Genomic DNA, 18,439 nt, shown 5'->3' with positions numbered 1-18,439 from the left:
TTTCTGGAAATTTGTGTACAATTGTGGCTATAAAGCTATTAAACTGTACATATCCAACAATACTGCCATCAGATTTACCAAAGAGATCAAAGTACAAAATGTATGTACAAAAATATCTATAGCAACTTAACCATTCCCAGTTTTGCTCATTTTCCAATTTTTTTGCCACTGCAAAAAAAGTTAGAAGTGTTTTCATATATCTTTAGTTTAGTTTGGCTTAGGAATAATTCTCCCCACAAATTCCTCCTTCTCCCCTTTTTTATTTCTCTACCCAACTGTGTGTCTGTGTGTGCATGCACACGTGCACATATTCTCTCTTTTGACCAATTCAGATGACTAAAATTCAAGTAATAGCCTCTCCACCTCCTTGTTTTTATAGTCTTCTAATTTCTCACCTTAGTTATGTAAGATAATTTCCCTTGACTTTCCTCTCCTCCCCCCCCCCCCACAAGTGTATTCCTGTTCCCCTTCCTTTCTGTTCTGCAGAACAATTCCCAGTTTTTCTGTCTAATTAATGATTCCTTCTTTGCCCCCTGATGATGATAGGTTCAGAAAGGACAGATATATCATTTTCCATATTAGAATGTAAGAAGTCTGTTCTTGTTTAGATCCTTATGGTTGTCTTTTTATTTTTCTCTTGACTTCTTTGCATTTCGTGGTTTCTGTACAGTTCTAGTGTTTTCATCACAAATGCTTGAAAGTCCTTTGTTTTCATTAAAGGTGCATTTTGCCCCAGTAGGATTAAACTCAGTTTTGCTGAGTAAGCTATTCTTGGCTGTAACCCTGTATCCTCTGTCTCCTGGAATATTCTAATCTTTCTTCTCCTTCATACAAAATCATGTTTGATCCTAATTGGCTCCTCAGTACTTGAATTCTTTTTTTCTGGCTGTTTATGGTATTTTTTCTTTGATCTAGAAACTCTAGATTTTGGATATAACATCCATGGAACTTTTCATTTGGGGGTTTCTTTCAGGAGGTAAACAGTGAATTCTTTCTTCTGGTTGTAAGAGATATGGGCACATTTTTAAAGATCTGAAATATGTCTAGGTTTTTTTGTTTTGTTTTGCAGGGATGGTGAAGTTGGTTATAATTTTCAGGTAGTTCAGTGATTCTCAAATTTTCTGAGTGTTTTCAGGTTAGTTGTTTTGATGTGAAATACCTTACATTTTCTTCTTCTTTTCCCCCAATATTTTGTTTTAATGTTTTCCCGTTCTCTAATAGAGTCATCAGCTTCTGTTTGATCCATTCCAATTTTCAGGGACTTTTTTGCTTGGGCAGTATTTTATACCTCTTATGTCAAGCAGTTTATTGCATTTCCAATTCTTGCTTCTCTGGCTCTCATTTCTTTTCCAGTTTTTTCCCCTCATACTCTCATTTCATTTATAAAAATGTTTATTTTTTCAAACTCTTGCTTTATCTCTAGGAATTTTAATTGAATTTGTGCCTGAATTTTCTTTGAGGCTTTCTTATGTATGTTTTGGTGGTGTTCATTTCTTCTGGGTTTGTGTCTTAATTGTCCCTGGCCCTGTAATGGATTTTTATGGTTAGATTCTAATTATTTCCCTATTTTTCAGATCTAATATTAAGATTAGGCTCTATGCACTTCTGTGAGAATGTCTGGACTGGTCCTGCTGCTGCTCTCTTGGGATATCGAGTGTTGAATTATTTCAGTATCTCAGAGAAAACTCTGGCTAGGAGCTTATAAGCTTTTCATACTCTAAAAGTGATCTCATCCTGGGTAAAGTTTGATCACAGCCCTCCTGGTCTGAATTTTGCAAGTTCTTGACCTGGTTTTGGGCTATGTAACAGGTGTGAGCTTGCCCCATTTGGAGTTCCAGTAGACTGCTGCTAGAAGAATGACAGGGTTGTAGGTTTCTCTTTGGCCTGAGATTCTTGCCCTGATTATACCTTCACTGACTACATACTGGGCTGCAGAGCCATCTCCAGACTCAGATAACTGGAGGAAAAAGTCTGGTGACCTTGTGCAGACCTCCCTCACTTAAATCCAGTTTCACTTACAAATCATGGCATCATCTCCCTGATGTCATGGTCTTCTTCCAGAACAAACAACAACAAATTTACTGGGCTATAGACTGTAACAAAGACCTTGTGGAGTCTGGGTGACATAGCTACTGCTTGCTTCTGAACTTGCTCTTTGCTTGGTACTTGGCCTAATGTCTGTGACTGTTCCTTGTCCCTAAATGGAGGTTCTTTCTTCAGTCTACCCTGGATCTGTGACCCAGAACTAAATTACAGAGTTCCCATTTGGCACCTGTTCCTACACCCTACACAAATTTAAGCTGAATCTAGGACCTCCACTTTCCACCATACAAAGCTTCCCACTGACCTGGACTCCAAACACTGAAATCCTGGCTGGACTCTTTCCCAGTGCTCTCAGAGCTCTCTCCCTATGCTGACCAGGGCTAGAAAACTGACACTGATTTTTTTTTTCCTTGTATTTCCTAATCACCATTAGATTTGGAGCATTTTCTAGATATCTTCGAAGGGACTTTATGAAGGGGAGCTTATTATTTCTTCTTGCTATTTCACCATTTTGGTCCACTACTTAATATTGTGATGTAATAAAAATAACTCTGAGATTCCACTTCATCCCAACATAAAATTGGCAAAGATAACAAAAAAGAATATTACATGCTGTAGGGGCTACAGGAAAATGGGCACAGTAATACATCAGTGATAGAGCTGTGAATTGGTCTAAGATATCCTGAAAAGCAATTTGGAACTATGCCCAAAAAGTCAATATTAACTGCCCATACCCTTTGACACATTAATAGGCCTATACCTAGGGGCAGCTAGGTGGTGTAGTGGATAGGTGTAGTGGAGGACCTGAGTTCAAATCTTACCTCAGACACTTGACACTCACTATCTGTGTGACCTTGGGCAAGTCACTTAATCCCAGTTGCCTCATCCTGGGTCATCTCCAGTCATCCTGATGAATATCTGGTTACTGGATTCAGATGGCTCTGGAGGAGAAGTGAGGCTGGTGACCTGCACAGCCCTTCCTCACTCAAAAAAACAAAGTCAAGTGCAAGTTATATCATCATTTCTCTGATGGCATGGTCTTCTTTGGCAACAAAGGGCGAACACACACACACAGGCTTATGCCCCAAAGAGATCAAAAAAAGAGGAAAGGATCCATGTATATTAATATTTCTAGCAACTCTTTTCTGATAATAATGAAGTAGAAGCTAAGGGGACACCCATTATTTGAGTAATAATGGCTGAAGAAATTATGATATATGAATGTGACTGAACATCGTTGTTCCATGAGAAATGACTAAAAAGGATGGTTTCAGAGAAACCTAGGAAGACTTTTATGAATGGATGCAGAGTAAAGAGAGATGAACTGAGATAATTTATACAATAGCAACATTGTAAGGACAAAAATTTTACGAGGCTTAAAACTCTCATCAGTACAGTGATGAATTATGATTCCATAGGAGTAATGGTGAAACCTGCTGTCTCCTTCCTGACAGAGAGGTTGTAGGCTCAGTATGCATAATGAGACTTAATTTTTGGACATAGTTAACCTGGGGTTTTGTTTTGATTAATTACATAGTTGTTGTAGTGGTTTTGCTTTTCCCTTTCATTTGTTGAGGGGAATATTTGGGAAAAAAAGAAAATGCCTTTTTTTCAAAGAAGTATGAATGGAGGATACAATGAAAGGTACTTTTGGCTGCTTGAAGAGAAAGGAGTGAGAATTTGGAATAACTGCTGTGGAAAGTAGGATGGTAAATCAATTAGGAAGTAATAGAATGTTTGCATTGCTGCGTTGACAGCCCAGTTGAGATTAGATAACATAAATTTGTGGTCATCCTTGACTCCTTGCTCTCTCCTTGCTTGTCCAATCTGTTGCCACATCTTGTCATTTCTATCTTCACATCTCTTTTGTACATCCCCCTCCTTTCCACTCAAACAGCTGGTGCAAGTCCTTTATCACCTCACACTTGAACTGTTGTTATAGCATGCTGATTGGTCTTCTTGCTTCCAATCTCTTCCCACTCTAATCCATCTTCTGTTTAGTTGTCAAAGCAGTTTTCTTATGTGCAGATTTTACCATATCACTCAATATCTTGTTTGATTTTTAAAAATCCTTCATAACTAGCTCCTCCCTACCTTTCCTGTCATTCATTACTTCTGTGGTTTCTGCAATCCAGCAAATACTGGCTTTATTGCTGTTTCTTTCATATAGCATTCCATTTACCAGTTTCATGATTTCCCTTTTCACCTCCATAGTTCTTTGGTTTACTTGAAAACAGTTTAGATACTACCTTCTGCAGGAGACCTTTCCTCCTCCCTTTTCCCACTCCACAGGACTTTCCTTCTGAGTTGACCTTTATGGACATAGTTATTTGAATTTTATCTTCTCTGTTATAATGGGAGCTCCTTGAGGGAAAAAGTTTTTGTTTTGTTTTGTTTTTTCTGTCTCCCCAGTGCTTAGCAAAGTGTGTGGCACATAATCAGCATTTAATGAATTCATATTGACTGACTGAATGATTGTAGTAGACCTAATCATCATAATTTCATGATATCTTCTGCAGCGTATGACTAAGAGCCAAGAAGGGAGATGGTAAAAGTAAACCAGGTTTGGCAAGTTGTGATTGGCAATTGAACAAGGTGGGCAAAGGGCATAATATATGATCAAGGCATATATATTAACTCATGTGCAATGAGAGAAGGAAGAAGAGTGTGGCCTAGGAAAGAACTGAGAGGTATAAGGTTTAAGGGGATTTTGTTTGCGGTTTTTGGCTTTTATTATAATTTTATTTTTCTGCAGTTACATGTAAAAGAAAACAGTTTTTAATGTTCATTTTTAGAACTTTGAGTTCCAAATTCTCTCCCTTCCTCCCTCCCCACTCCCCACTCCATTGAGAAGGCAAGCACTTCGATATAGGTTATATACATGTATAGTCATGCAAAGCATATCCATGATAGTCATGTTGTGAAAGAAAATATTGACAAGAAAAAAAGTTTAGAAAAATTAAGAAAATTTTTAAAAAGTGTGCTTCTGTCTGTATTCAGATACCATCAGTTCATTTTCTAGAGATGGATAGCATTTTTCATCATAAGTCCTTTAGAGTTGTCTTGGATCATTCTACTGCTGAGAATAGCTGAATCCTTCACAGCTGATCATCTTACAATATTGCTGTTAACTTTGTACACAGTAAATTTACTTTGCATCAACCCATCCAGGTCTTCTCAAGTTTTTTTGAGAGTATCCTGCTCATCATTTCTTATAGTACAGTAGTTCCATCATAATCACATACCACAACTTGTTCAACCACTCACTTATTGATGGGCATCCCTGTAACTTTTAATTCTTTATCCCCAAAAAAGAGGTGCTATAAATATTTTTGTACATGTAGATCCTTTTCATTTTTTTTTTATTATCTTTTAGGATACGCACCTAGTAGTGGTGTTGCTTGGTAAAAGGGTATGCATGGTTTTATAGTCCTTTTAGCATAGTTCCAAATTTCTCTACAGACTGGGTTGAATTAGTTCACAACTCCACCAACAGTGCATTAAAGTCTTATTTTCCCCACATTCCCTCCAACATTTGTCATTTACCTTTTCTGTCCTATTAGCCAGTGTAATAGGTATGAGGTAGTACCAGTAGTACCTCAGAATTGTTTTAATTTGCATTTCTTCAATCAATAGTAAGTTAAAGTATTTTTTCATATATGGCTCTAAATAGCTTTGATTACTTCATCTGAAAACTGTTATCTTTTGATCATTTATCAATTGGGGAATGACTCTTATTTTTATAAATTTGACTCAGTTCTCTATATGTTTGAAAAATGAGGTGTTTCTCAGAGAACTTGCTTCACAATTATTTCAATTACTATTGCTAACTGTATTTCCTTCCATCCTCTCTCCTCTGCTCCCGTTTAGTCTATTCTCTCTCTCCTTTCCCCTTGTCCCTCTTCAAAAGTGTTTTGCTTCTGACTACCCCTTCCCCAATCTGCCCTTCCTTCTATCTCACACACACACACACACACACACACACACACACACACACACACCCTTTTGTTATGCCCTTCTCCCCTACTTTCCTGTAGGGTAAGATAGATTTCTATACCCAATTGAGTATGTATATTATGCCCTCCTTGAGCCAGTTCTGATGAGAGTTCACTCATTCCCTTTCACTTCCCCTTCTTTCCTTCCACTGTAAAAGTTTTTTTCTTGCCTCTTATAATGTGAGATAATTTATCCCACTCTACCTCTCCCTTTCTCTTTCTCCCCATACATTCCTCTCTCACCCCTTAATTTTATTTTTTAGATGTTATCCCTTCATATTCAGTTCACACCTGTGTTCTCTGTATATACTATATAATAAACTACTGTAATAATGAGAAAGGTCTTATGAGGTACAAATATCATCTTCCCATATAAGAATGTAAACAGTTTAAGCTTATTAAGTCTCTTATAATTTCCCTTTCCTGTTTACCTTTTTATGCTTTTCTTGAGTTTTGTATTTGAAAGTCAGATTTTCTATTCAGCTCTTGTCATTTCAACAAGAAAGCTTAAAAGTCCTCTTATCTCATTGAATGTCAGTTTTTTTCCCCTGAAGGATTACACTCAGTTTTGCTGGGTTGGTGATTTTTGGTTGTAACCCTAGCCCTTTGCCCTACACAATATCATATTCCAAGCCCTCCAAGCCCTAGTGTTGAAGCTTTGAAATCTTCTGTTATCTTGACTGGGGCCCCATGATACTTGAATTGTTTCTTTCTGGCTGTTTGCAATATTTTCTCCTTGACCTGGGAACTCTGGAATTTGGCTATAATATTCCTGGGAGTTTTCCTTTTGGGATCACTTTCAGCAGGTGATTGGTGGATTCTTTCAATTTCTATTTTATCCTCAGGTTCTATAATATCAGGACAATTTTCCTTGATAATTTCTTGAAAGATGATATCTGTGCTCTTTTTTATTATTGTGACTTTCAGGTAGCCTAATATTCCTTAAATTATATCTCCTGGATCTGTTTTCCAGGTGAGTTATTTTTCCATTGAGATATTTCACATTGTCTTCTATTTTTTCATTCTTTTGATTTTATTTTATAATTTCCTGATTTCTCATGAAGTCAATAGCTTCTATTTGCTTCATTCTAATTTTGAAGGAACTATTTTCTTTTTTTAAAATGTTTATTTTTAGTTCTCATCAAGAATGCTTGAAAGTCCTCTATATCATTGAATGATCATTTTTTCTCCTGAAGTATTATACTCAGTTTTGCTGGGTAGGTGATTCTTGGTTTTAATCCTAGTTCCTTTGACTTCTGGAATATCATATTCCAAACCCTTCACTCCCTTAATGTAGAAGCTGCGTGTTATCCTGACTATTTCCACAATACTCGAATTATTTCTTTCTAGCTACTTGCAATATTTTCTCCTTGACCTGGGAACTCTGGAATTTGGCTACAATATTCCTAGGAGTTTCTCTTTTTGGATCCAGATCAGCAGCTCAATTCCCCCAGGATCTTTAGGCCAGGGCTCCTAACAATGGAAGCTGCCCCTGCCTGGGCTGGGGCTAGACTGCTGAGTTCCTTTCTCACGCAGGTGAAAGAGCTTTCTCACTGACCTTTGAAGATGTCTTTGGTGTTTGTGAGCTGAGGAATGTGGGACCCACAGCTGCTGCCAGTGGAGCCTTGAAGCCCACTGCACTCCTGTCCCTGTCGCAGCCCATGTGATAGATCTTTCCTGTCAGCCTTCCAGGCTGTCTTGGGATGGAAATCTCTTTGACTCTGTTATTTTGTAGCTTCTGCTGCTCTAGAATTTGTTTAGAGTCATTTTTTAGAGGTATTTTATGGGCTGTGGGAGGAGAGCTTCTAGAGGTGCATCCTTCTACTCCCCCAATTCTACTTTTTAAGGCATTTTTCTCCTCATTGGGTTTTTGGACCTCTTTTACCATTTGGCCTAGTTTGTTTTTTTAAGGCGTTATTTTCTTCAGCATTTTTTTGTGGCTCCTTTACCAGACTGTTTGACTCTTTTTTCATGCTTTTCTTATATCACTTTTGATTTCTCTTCCCAGTTTTCCCTCTGCCTCTCTTATGTGATTTTCAAAATCCTATTTGAGCTCTTCCATGGCTTGAGACCAGTTCATATTTTTCTTGGAGGCTTTGGATGTAGGAACTTTGACTTTGTTGTCTTCTTCAGAGTTTGTGTTTTGATCTTCCTTGTCACCATAGTAACTTTGAATAGTCTGAACTTTTTATGTTGTTTGCTCATTTTTCCAGCCTATTAGTTAACTTTTAACTCTTTGTTAAAGCAGGGTTCTGTTTCCAGGATGGAGGGCTCACTGTCTCAAGTTTCACAGGGTTTGGGCAGCTATTTTCAGAGATATTTCTAGGGAACTGTAAGTTTTCAGTTCTTCTATGGTAGTGTGATCTAGGAGAAGCGTTGATTGCTCTCCTGATTGATCCATGCTCTGATCTGTGAATGACCACAAGCACTCTTTTCTGTCCTGGAACTGTGAGGAGGGTTCCCTCTCCACTGCTGCCATATGCTCTGCTATGCCAGTGTTCCTCCTTGCCTTGGGACTGCCACCCAGGACTTCAACCCAGATCAGAGTATGGCAAAGCCCAAAACTCAGTGCCAGCAAGGAGACCCCTGTAATCGCCTTTTGACCAGTTTGACCGCTTTACCATCTGTAGGCTAAGAGCTCTGGAAGCAGCTACTGCTGTTGCCACTGCTGATTCAGTGGTTCCCAAGGCACATAGGTTTGCTGGGACTTAGCAAAGGCCTTTAGTAGTACATGAGTATTTAAATGCTTGTTGAACAAATGATTACAAATGAATTTGAGCTGAAAGGAACCTCAGAGGCCATCTGCTAACATGTATACATGAAAAAGAATCCATCCCCTCCATAACACTGATAGAACCTACTATCTGCCAACTATCTACAATTGCCATTGCATTTTTAGACAGCTCCAGTGGCTAGGAAGTTTTTCTGTACATCAAGCCTAAATCTACCTCTTAGCAGCTTCTATCCATTGTTCCCAAACAAAGTAGAATATATCTAATAGTACTTTGTGATGGTACTTCAGATACTCAACTGTCATGTTTCCCTTATATCTACTTAAGATGTGGTCTTAAGGCAAAGTACAACAATACAGCATCACTTCCCTTGTCTTGGCAGCTGTACTTTTCACAATGTTACTGAAGATAGCATTAGTTTTCTTTGGCTGCCATGCTTAAGTACAGTGTTGTTGACTCATATTGAACTTGCAGTCCCCTAAAAATCCAAAATATTTTTCAAATGATCTACGTACTTTCCCATCTTATACCTATGAAATTGATTTCTTGAACCAAGTACAAGGCTTTACATTTATTCCTATTAAGCTTTTCCAGGTTTTTTTGGCTCCTGATCTTGTCATCCAAAGTGTTACACATATTTGATCAGAGCACTGTTGTGACTTTATTCCTTATTGATAATCATGTTAAACAGCACAGAGCCAAGTACAGACCCCTGTAACATGCGATAGGAGACCTCAAACTATTAATAACTACTCTTCTGAACTGGCCAGTTAGCACTCTGACTCCATGTCTAGCCTCCATTTCTATCTTTTCTGCAAGAACAGCATACTTCTTTAACTTTTTTTACTCTGTTTTCTTTCACAGCATGAACTAATGTGGAAATAGGTTTTGCCTGACTGAACATATATAACCTACATCAAATTGCTTGCTTTCTCAACAAGGGGGGAAGTCAAGGAGAGGGAGATAGTTTAGCACTTAAAATTTTTAAAAATTGTTAAAATGTTAAAAAAAATTTTTAATATGTAATTGGAAAAAATTAAATAATTGAAAAAAAGAGAAAAAAGAATAAATAGCATGAAAAATTTTGTCAAATACTTGGGTAAAATCTAGATAAACTATCTTGTAGCATTCCCCTGATCTACCAATTAGTACTAAAATATGAGAAACATCTGTGATTTCTTCAGCATAAAAATTTCTTCCACTGAAGCAGATTGCAGTCCACTATAATTTAGTAGATAATTTCCTAGGGAGTTTTTTGAAGCACATAGAGATTAAATGATTTGCCAAAGGTTATAATACTAGTAAGTGTTAGGAGTAAGATCAAGGTCTTCCTGGCTCCAAGCTTTGTTAAAAAGAAATGACCTGGATTAACCTGATTTTTTAAAAATTCCTTTTTTTTTTCAGTGTTGTCATTTCCTTCTCTTCCTGAATCTTTTTCTTATAATAAAGAAGTATAGTCAAATAAGATAAATTGGCCATGTCTTACAACATATCTCATTTCATATGTATAGGCTACTGTCATTCTATTGAGAAGAAGATGTATGTTTTATCATTCCTGTTAACTGCATTGGTCAGAGGTTCCAATATATTTTAGTCTTGTTTATCTTACTGTCATTACTATTTTTGTTTCTCTTTATAATGCTTACTCTATTTTCTTTTCATCAGTTTATGAAAGTTTCCCTGACTTTGTTATATTTATTTTTTTCTTTTGATGCATTACATTCATATACTACATATTGTTCAGTCATTCCCCAGCTGGTAGTCACTCACTTTATTCAATTTTTTTGCTTCCATAATAAGTATTGCTAATAATTTGTGTGTATGTAATATGTATATATTGCCTGTTATTAATGAAGTCATGTTTAGCTTTTTTTGTCTGCTTCATGTTCTAAATGATCACTAACAATGCCTTTAATAATACATTCTAAAATTTTCTAGTAATTGAAGTCAGACATACTGACCTTTAGTAACACTCCATTCTCTTTCCTTCATTGAAAAATAGAATATTTGTAGTTTCTCAGTCCTATGGTGTACTGTTCTCAACCTCTGTGGTCATTCAGACATCAGCAGCAATAGTTCACCAATCATATCTGCAGTTCTTTCAGCATTCACGAATGAACTCAGTGTCAGCAAGATGCTCTCTCCATCTCCTCTCTTGAATATTACTTTCTTATCAGGCGTTTTTGCAGTGTCCTTTCCAGTTCATAAAGCATTCTCCTTGGCACAGAAAACAGAAGCAAAGCAAAAATTGATCAGCTTTGCCTTCTTCAAGATCCATTATCACTGTTTGTTCTACCAAAGTGGTATTCCTATCCCTTTATTTGATTCTCCTCTTTTCTCCAAAAGAGGACCAAAAAACTCCCAGTATTGTTCTCTTTAGCTTTCTGCATCAGCCTTGGCTCTTTCTGAGTTTTAGCATCACTGTCACTGGTAGACTGGATCGTATTTTTATATGCATTTTCCATTATCTATCCTTGTTTTCTATATCTTTTTTAAAAAATAAGTTGATTAGTTCACTAGTCATCAACAACATTCTCTTTAAGTCAGCCTTCCCTTATTCTTCTTCTCCAGAATTGGGGTTTTGAATTTTAGAGTTTGATTTTTAAGAGTTTCCTGTTCCTCTTAGGTCATCATGCCCTATATATAATTTGGTTCTATGAGATCCTATCTTTTTTCTCTGAATCTTTTGAAATTTGTTCTCTCAAAGTCCAAAATTCATGTCAGACTGTGCCCTACTTTCTTCTTTTTTTTTGTATTTATTTATTTTTAGACTTCGACATTCATTTCCACAAAATTTTGAGTTCCAATTTTTCTCATCTCTCCCCTCCCTCCACCCCATAATACCTTGCATTTTGATTACCCCTTCCTTCAATGTACCCTCCCTTCTATCATACCCCACCCTTTCCTTATCCCCATCTTCTCTCTTTTCTTATAGGGCAAGATAAATTTCTATACCCCATTACCTGTCTTTCTTATTTCCCAGTTATATGCAATAATAATTCTCAACATTCATTTCTAATACTTTGAATTCCAACTTCTTTCCCTCCCTCCCTACCCATCACCACTGAGAAGGCAAGCAATTCAATACAGGCTATATATGTATATATAAGGATGGAAGGAGACACCTATTCACCAAGAAAGTATCCTTCTATGGTCTTATTTTTTTTTCCCTTTTTTGGACATTTTCCCAACCAGTTACTTGACTTCTGAATTCTTTGTCAAGAGGAGGGTCCTAGTGCTCCTCTTCTCCCCAGTACAATGCTCAAGGCTGAGATTCAGATTAGCTGCTCAACTCCCCCAGGGGCTTTGGGTAGGGGCAGGGCCACCACTGAAGGCTGATGTTGAGATCAGCTGCTCAGTTCTGCCAGAGATTTTAAGCTGAGCTGCCTGGCCAATGGACCTAGGCTGCTTCCACATAGACGCCCGTCACCTGCTGCTGCTGCCTCCGCCATCTAAAACCAGTGCTGGGGGAACCCCTTCCCCTCTTCCTGAGCTGGGAAAGCCTTCCAACACTGACTTTTGGAGCTTTCTTTGTCACTTGTGGGTTGAGGGATCTGGGACACTCTCTGCTGGAAATTCTGCCCTGGAGGTCTGTTCAGGTCCTGTTCCTCCTAGTTCCATACTACCAGGGCTGGGTTCTTCTCTGCTCAGTGTACTGTGAGATAGACCTTTCCTATAAGTCTTCCAGGTTACCTTTGGCTGGAAACCTCTTTCACTCTGTTGTTCTGTGGCTTCTACTGCTCTAGAATTTGTTGAGAGTCATTTTTTACAGGTATTTTGTGGGCTGTGGGGGAAGTGCTAGAGTATATGCATCTTTCTACTCCACCATCTTGGCTTCTCCCTGCCCAGCTTTCTTCTTGCCACCAGTCTCTTGCCTTATTAATGAACAAGAGTATTCTAATTCTCAGCTTTTACCTTGACTTTATCCTTTATTTTCTTTCTCCACATAGGATGGACAGAATGACAGAAGATGCCCTTCGCCTGAATCTGCTGAAGCGAAGCCTGGACCAGGCAGATGAACGTGATGATGTCCTGGCAAAGAGACTCAAGATGGAAGGACATGAGGCTATGGAGCGATTAAAAATGTTAGCACTGCTCAAAAGGAAGGACCTGGCAGGCATTGAGATGCCCCATGAGTTACCTACTAAACAGGATGGTGGCGGCGGTGGCAAGGGCTATGAGGAAAAACTTAATGGGAACCTGAGGCCACATGGGGATAACAGGACTGCTGGACGGCCAGGCAAGGAGAACATCAATGATGAGCCTGTGGATATGAGTGCTAGGAGAAGGTAGGGCTCAACCTAACTTTTTTTAGCAAAGGGTTTATCATATGAGACAAGACTCTAAAAAAGTAAGGTGTATTTCAAAGAGAAAGGAGAGTGTTCTGTCACTTCAATCAAGGCTGGATTTTTTCTGTTATTCGCTTAGCCAGCTGTGAGATAGAGGGAGGAAATGTACATGAAGTTACCTCATCCTCCCAATAAGTTTTAAAGCAGTGTCCTCATGCTATAAGCTAATAGGACTGAGATGTTTATACATCTAGGCCTCTCTCAGTTCTACCATTGTTTAGTGACCAGAAGGAAGAGAATTAAGTCTTTGAGTTACTCCTAAACACCTGTAGCCCAGTGCTAAATTGCAAGACTTTCTTTTCAGATTTCCAAACTAGGCCTTTTATTTATTTAGTCAGAGAATTTAGCTTAAGTGAAATCTTCATTTTAGATTGAGTCATTTTTAAATTGTGCATGTTCTAGTCTGCCAACACACCAAGAGGGACAGGACCTGGCTTTTTTTAAGCCTTCTGGGAAGTTATCTTTATGAGGTTATTTCCTCCCTTCCTCTAGCTTTTTCTTGTCTGGTCACTCAAGTGAGACTATAAGAAGGAATAAAGTGTACACAAAGGGCTTTGGGGTGTAATTAGAGGGTAAAGGGATTGGCATAGGGAAGAGGCTGATTGAGTAGTAGTAGAAATTGCTCAGTCAGTGCTGTCTTCCAGGAAGACTAACTAGCTTGATGTGAAGCCCAGTCCTTATACAAAAACTGCCCAAATCTTTGTTCTAGCTGGAAGGATAGTTGTTACCCTTAGCTCCCAGCTTTCCTTCGCTATGAGAAGCTGGTAGCTCGTACGTAACTAAATAGTGATAGGTTGTAGTTTATGTCCTCAGGAGAAGAACAGAAGTAGTGGAAAGGTACATGTACTAGATGACCTCTTAAATCCTTCCCAACTCTGAAACTCAGAAATCTGAAAGCAGGAGAAGAGGTATTTGCAATATAACCATTTCCTAATTATCTTTGTCCCTTCATCATCAAATAGAAAAGTTATATGGCTGTGACTTCTATTCAGTAAAACCTTATTGAATCTAGCAAGTACCTAATATCTCTCATTGTTCTTAGAATTTAAGGGAAAATAGCAGATATATCTGCTTAGTTTCTCTCACTTTGGGATTAAAATTAATAACTTCCTAATTTGAACATCTGCCAGTCTGAGTCACAGGAGATGACAGCAGAGAGTAAGGGCCTGATGACATATCTCCATTGAGTAGAACTTTAGGCTCAAGATAAAAACCTTCAAAGGCCCTGTGTGCTTGGGAAGCAAACAGAGTAGCTGCTCATCTTGCTAAAAGATTAATGGAAGATGCTAGAACCCTAACTCAGAAGGCTGGGGAAAAGAACTCGGCAGGAAAATGACATATAGGTTAGCCATTCTCATTTATTTTCTTTATCTTTAACTAATAGATCTCTCATTGCCCCATTCTCTTGTATATTTTGGGACTAATTGTACCTAGAAATGGAATTACATTTGAGGTTGTTCCTCAAACATGCCATTACGTATTGGCTAAGCCCAAAGTTTCTAGCTTATCCTCTGCCTTGAACAGGTAGCTAGATGGCATCGTGGATAGTACTGAACTTGGAATCAGAAAATACCTTAGTTAAAATCTTGCCTGACACACTATTTGTGTGACTTAGTGTAAGTCACTTAACCTCTTAGTGTCTCAGTTGCCTCATTTATAAGATGAAGATAATATAGCACCTACATTCCCAAGGATGTTGTGAGAATCAGTAAGATAATGTAAGTAAGAAAACTATTTTAAAAACCTTTAAGCACTAGATACATGTTAGCTTTTATACCACAGGCTAGAAGTATCTTTTTCTAGTTTAGTGCCATCTAGCCAATGTGATATTTAGTTTGGCTACAGAATATGTTGCCTCAAAATTAACCATGCAGGATAACTTTTATGATATATGTATTCAACCAAAGTCAGAGCTGCTATCCCAAGTGGTAAATACCAATAAATCAAACGGAATCCATGGGGCAAACCATCCAGACCTCAAAATGATCTGTCCACATTAGTTTAGAGGTCAGAAGAGATAAAGGATGAATCAAATAGAAAGAAAAACAAATTTCTCTTTAGAACTGTCACCTCGACATCTGTCCAGTTGTAGCTAGTTGTGTGTGCTTCATCCTCAGTTTGCTGTCCTTGCTTGGTGATTTCCTAAACATCTTTGCACTTTCCTCTTTTGCAATAGTGTTATCTCTTCAGTACATCTTGGCTAATCCAAACAAGTGAATATACAGATAGGTTGAAGTCCTGTTCCAAGTAAGAATGTTTTTGTTGACCCTGCCAAAGAGAAGAGAAATCCTAATGATAGTGCCATCCTTAGGACTGGAATATTTTGGAGTGAGGCAGAAGAACATATATATATGTATGTATGTATATATATATATATATATATATATATATATATATATATATATATATATATATATATATATATATATATATATACACACATATATATATATCCATGCCTACAGCTAGGTGACACAGTGGAGAGAGTCTCGGCCTGGAATCAGGAAGAACTGAGTTCAAATATAGCTTTAGAAACTTAATAGCAATGTGACCTTGAGCAAGTTACTTAACCACTGTCTGACTCAGTTTCTTTAACTGTAAAATGGGGATTATAATAGCACCTACCTCCCAGAGTGGTTGTGAGAATCAAATGAGGTATTTGTAAAGGGTTTTTTAGCACAGTGAATGGCACGTAATAGGTGTTGAATAAACACTTGTTCCTTCCCTCTTTACTATTTCTTGAATTGGAAACCTTAGAGAAGATGAAGCCTAGGAGAATGTTTTTGTTTTGTTTTATTTTTTGTGAGGAGAATGGAGCTAGAATATAGCTTTGTGTGAAATCTGAGTGCTTAAAACTTTCAAAGCCCTCTTACTCCTAAGGCTTATTTCAGGCAATGGACATTTTCCAGTGTCTTAGAGAAGCAGAATTCTCTTAGATACAGTGCTACTAAGTACATAGTGAATGAAGAAATCTTAAAATAGAGTAATCTTAACTCGAAGATAGGTAGGTCTGTCCCAGCACTGAATAGGAGAGACTTGAGCCTAGAATCAAAAGCTTTGCCTGGATGGTTTCTTCACAAGGGAGAAGGAAGTTCCTATACATTACCTTTGGCAAAGAAATGAGATTTCTACATGAAAATTTTCCATGCCTGGGACTTCTGCCCAGTAGATTACTTGTTGATGTTTTTCAGTATACCTGTTAATTCGGTAGATTACAAGCTTTAATAGTCTGATCACTTACACATTGTCCTCAGTGATTCCATAGGTTGTGGCAGTTATGGTACCATACCTCTTTGAAATCCCTGAGCTCTGAGGGCTTTCTTTTCTCTTGTTTGACAGAACAGAGATCTCTGGCTGTCTCTAAATTTGTCATGAGAGCTTGTTACAGTTTCTTTTTACATCATAGTCCCGTCAGCATCCATTTCTTTTGACTGCCCTCTTTACTTCCTTTGTCTCTTAGAGGTTTGATCTAGATAGTCACAAAAGTACAGTTAAGCTCTAACACTCTGTTGTTCTAAAGAAAATTTCTAAAATATTCTTAAGTGTTAATTATGGTTGTCTGATATCTGTGTTAGGCTTCCTTCACATGTTACTGGTTGGGGAACTAGTTGCCACTGCCACTTTCTAATCAGCCATTATTTCTTGTGATAGTTTCTTTAAGGCCATTTTACCCTAGAATTAAGGTTTGGGAAAACTGTTTGAAAGAATTTTACTTAAAAGTTATGTGGTAAAAGCACTTATCTTCTTTCCCACTTCTAAAGCCAAGTAGCTAGGAGTTTAAAATGGAAAAAGCCTTTGGTATTAGGGGAAAGATATTTCAACTGAGGCTCTGCCATCACCTCTGTTGCAGGTAACTGGCCTCGTTTTACCTCTTAGTGGTTTCAGTTTCCTAGTTCCTGGTTGTCACTGCTTTTTTCTAGGTGGTGCAAGATAGACAACCCCTTACACCAAAATTCCCTTGGGTTTTTCCTGAATTTCAGTGCTGATGGAAGATTTTTCAGCTTCCCTGTGAGCCTTCATTGTTGGGGGTACCTTGATTTTCAGCCCCTTGCCCTTTTCTTGTCTTGTTTTATATAGTGAGCCAGATCGGGGACGGCTGACTCCCTCCCCTGACATCATTGTTCTTTCTGACAATGAGGCCTCCAGTCCACGTTCCAGTTCCCGCATGGAAGAGAGACTGAAAGCAGCCAATTTGGAGATGTTTAAGGTAAAAAACACCTCTTAACACATTCCTTTCTTTTTTTCCCCACTTTTTATCAGGTATCCTTGGACACCTGATAAAATCCTCATAATAATTTTGATTCCTTATTGGACTTGGAGGTCTGTCCAAAATGCTACTGCCTAGTGTAGACTCTTGAGGATAAAAGTGTCACTTTTAAGCTTTTGTTTTATTTTTTCCTTTTTAAATATGCTTTCTCCCCTGAATTACTATTCTAGTTAATGAATTGGAGATACATTTGGTAAAAGTTTCAAAGTAAAGTGAATCTGGATTGTTATCCAAGAAAGAGAATCTATGATCTGCCAGGACTGATGATTTTCACCTTTTCTCAGGGGAAAGGTATTGAGGAGCGGCAGCAACTTATTAAGCAGCTGAGGGATGAGCTACGTCTAGAGGAAGCCAGACTGGTACTGCTGAAGAAACTAAGGCAGAGTCAGCTACAGAAGGAGAATGTGGTTCAGAAGGTAATGTACCCTTTGGGAAAAGGGACTAGGGCATGCTAAGAGAGAAAAGCTTGTTTATTAGGGAGGGGTGGCAGAGCACCATGGTACTCTTGAAAGAACAATAATTTTAGCCTAAGTCAGGATATGGATTCAAGTCCTCACTGTGCCCCGTACTGCTTGTGTGATCCCAGGCAATTCTTATACTCTCTCTGGGCTTCATCTATAAATTGAGAGAATTAAACTAGATGGCCTCTGAAGTCTCTCTAAGGTTCATGATTTTAAGGTTTATCCTGGTAGAGCTTCTAGCATATTCACTCATCCTTTGTCCTGTGATCTCTAACATATGTAGTTCATTGAGGCAGCTGAATGCCATACTGATTAAAGCACTGGGCCTGAAATTAGGAATATCTGAGTTTAAATCCAGCCTTAGTTACTAGCTGTATGACCCGTGGCATGTCACTTAACCTCTATCTGCCTCAGTTTCTTCAGCTGTTAAACGGGAATCATAGTAGCACCTACCTTCCAGGTTGTTGTGAGGATCACTTGAGATATTCATAAAACACATAGTAAGTAGGTGCTTAACAAATTCTTGTTTCTCTCCTTCCCATGAGTTTCAATCTGAGCCCTCAACTGGGTAAACCTTGGTCTATCCCCCTAG

At 38.2% G+C, this 18,439-nt stretch overlaps 1 protein-coding gene across 4 annotated transcripts in view; it reads left to right on the top strand.

Moving 5' to 3' along the window:
- Positions 1–18,439, top strand: part of GATAD2B (GATA zinc finger domain containing 2B) — a 91,346-nt gene that overhangs the window by 66,266 nt on the left and 6,641 nt on the right. For all 4 annotated transcript variants that reach the window (XM_072647049.1, XM_072647051.1, XM_072647050.1 and 1 more), the window contains 3 exons: positions 12,721–13,059; positions 17,197–17,326; positions 17,671–17,802. In XM_072647049.1, coding sequence (XP_072503150.1) covers positions 12,721–13,059; positions 17,197–17,326; positions 17,671–17,802 — 601 coding nt within the window. The remainder of the gene's footprint in view (positions 1–12,720; positions 13,060–17,196; positions 17,327–17,670; positions 17,803–18,439) is intronic.

The sequence above is a fragment of the Notamacropus eugenii genome, chromosome 2 (assembly GCF_028372415.1).
Source record: "Notamacropus eugenii isolate mMacEug1 chromosome 2, mMacEug1.pri_v2, whole genome shotgun sequence".
In the NCBI taxonomy this organism is placed as follows: domain Eukaryota; kingdom Metazoa; phylum Chordata; class Mammalia; order Diprotodontia; family Macropodidae; genus Notamacropus; species Notamacropus eugenii.
The sequence above is the reverse complement of the archived record's forward strand: the minus strand, read 5'-3'. Positions and strand labels throughout refer to the sequence as shown.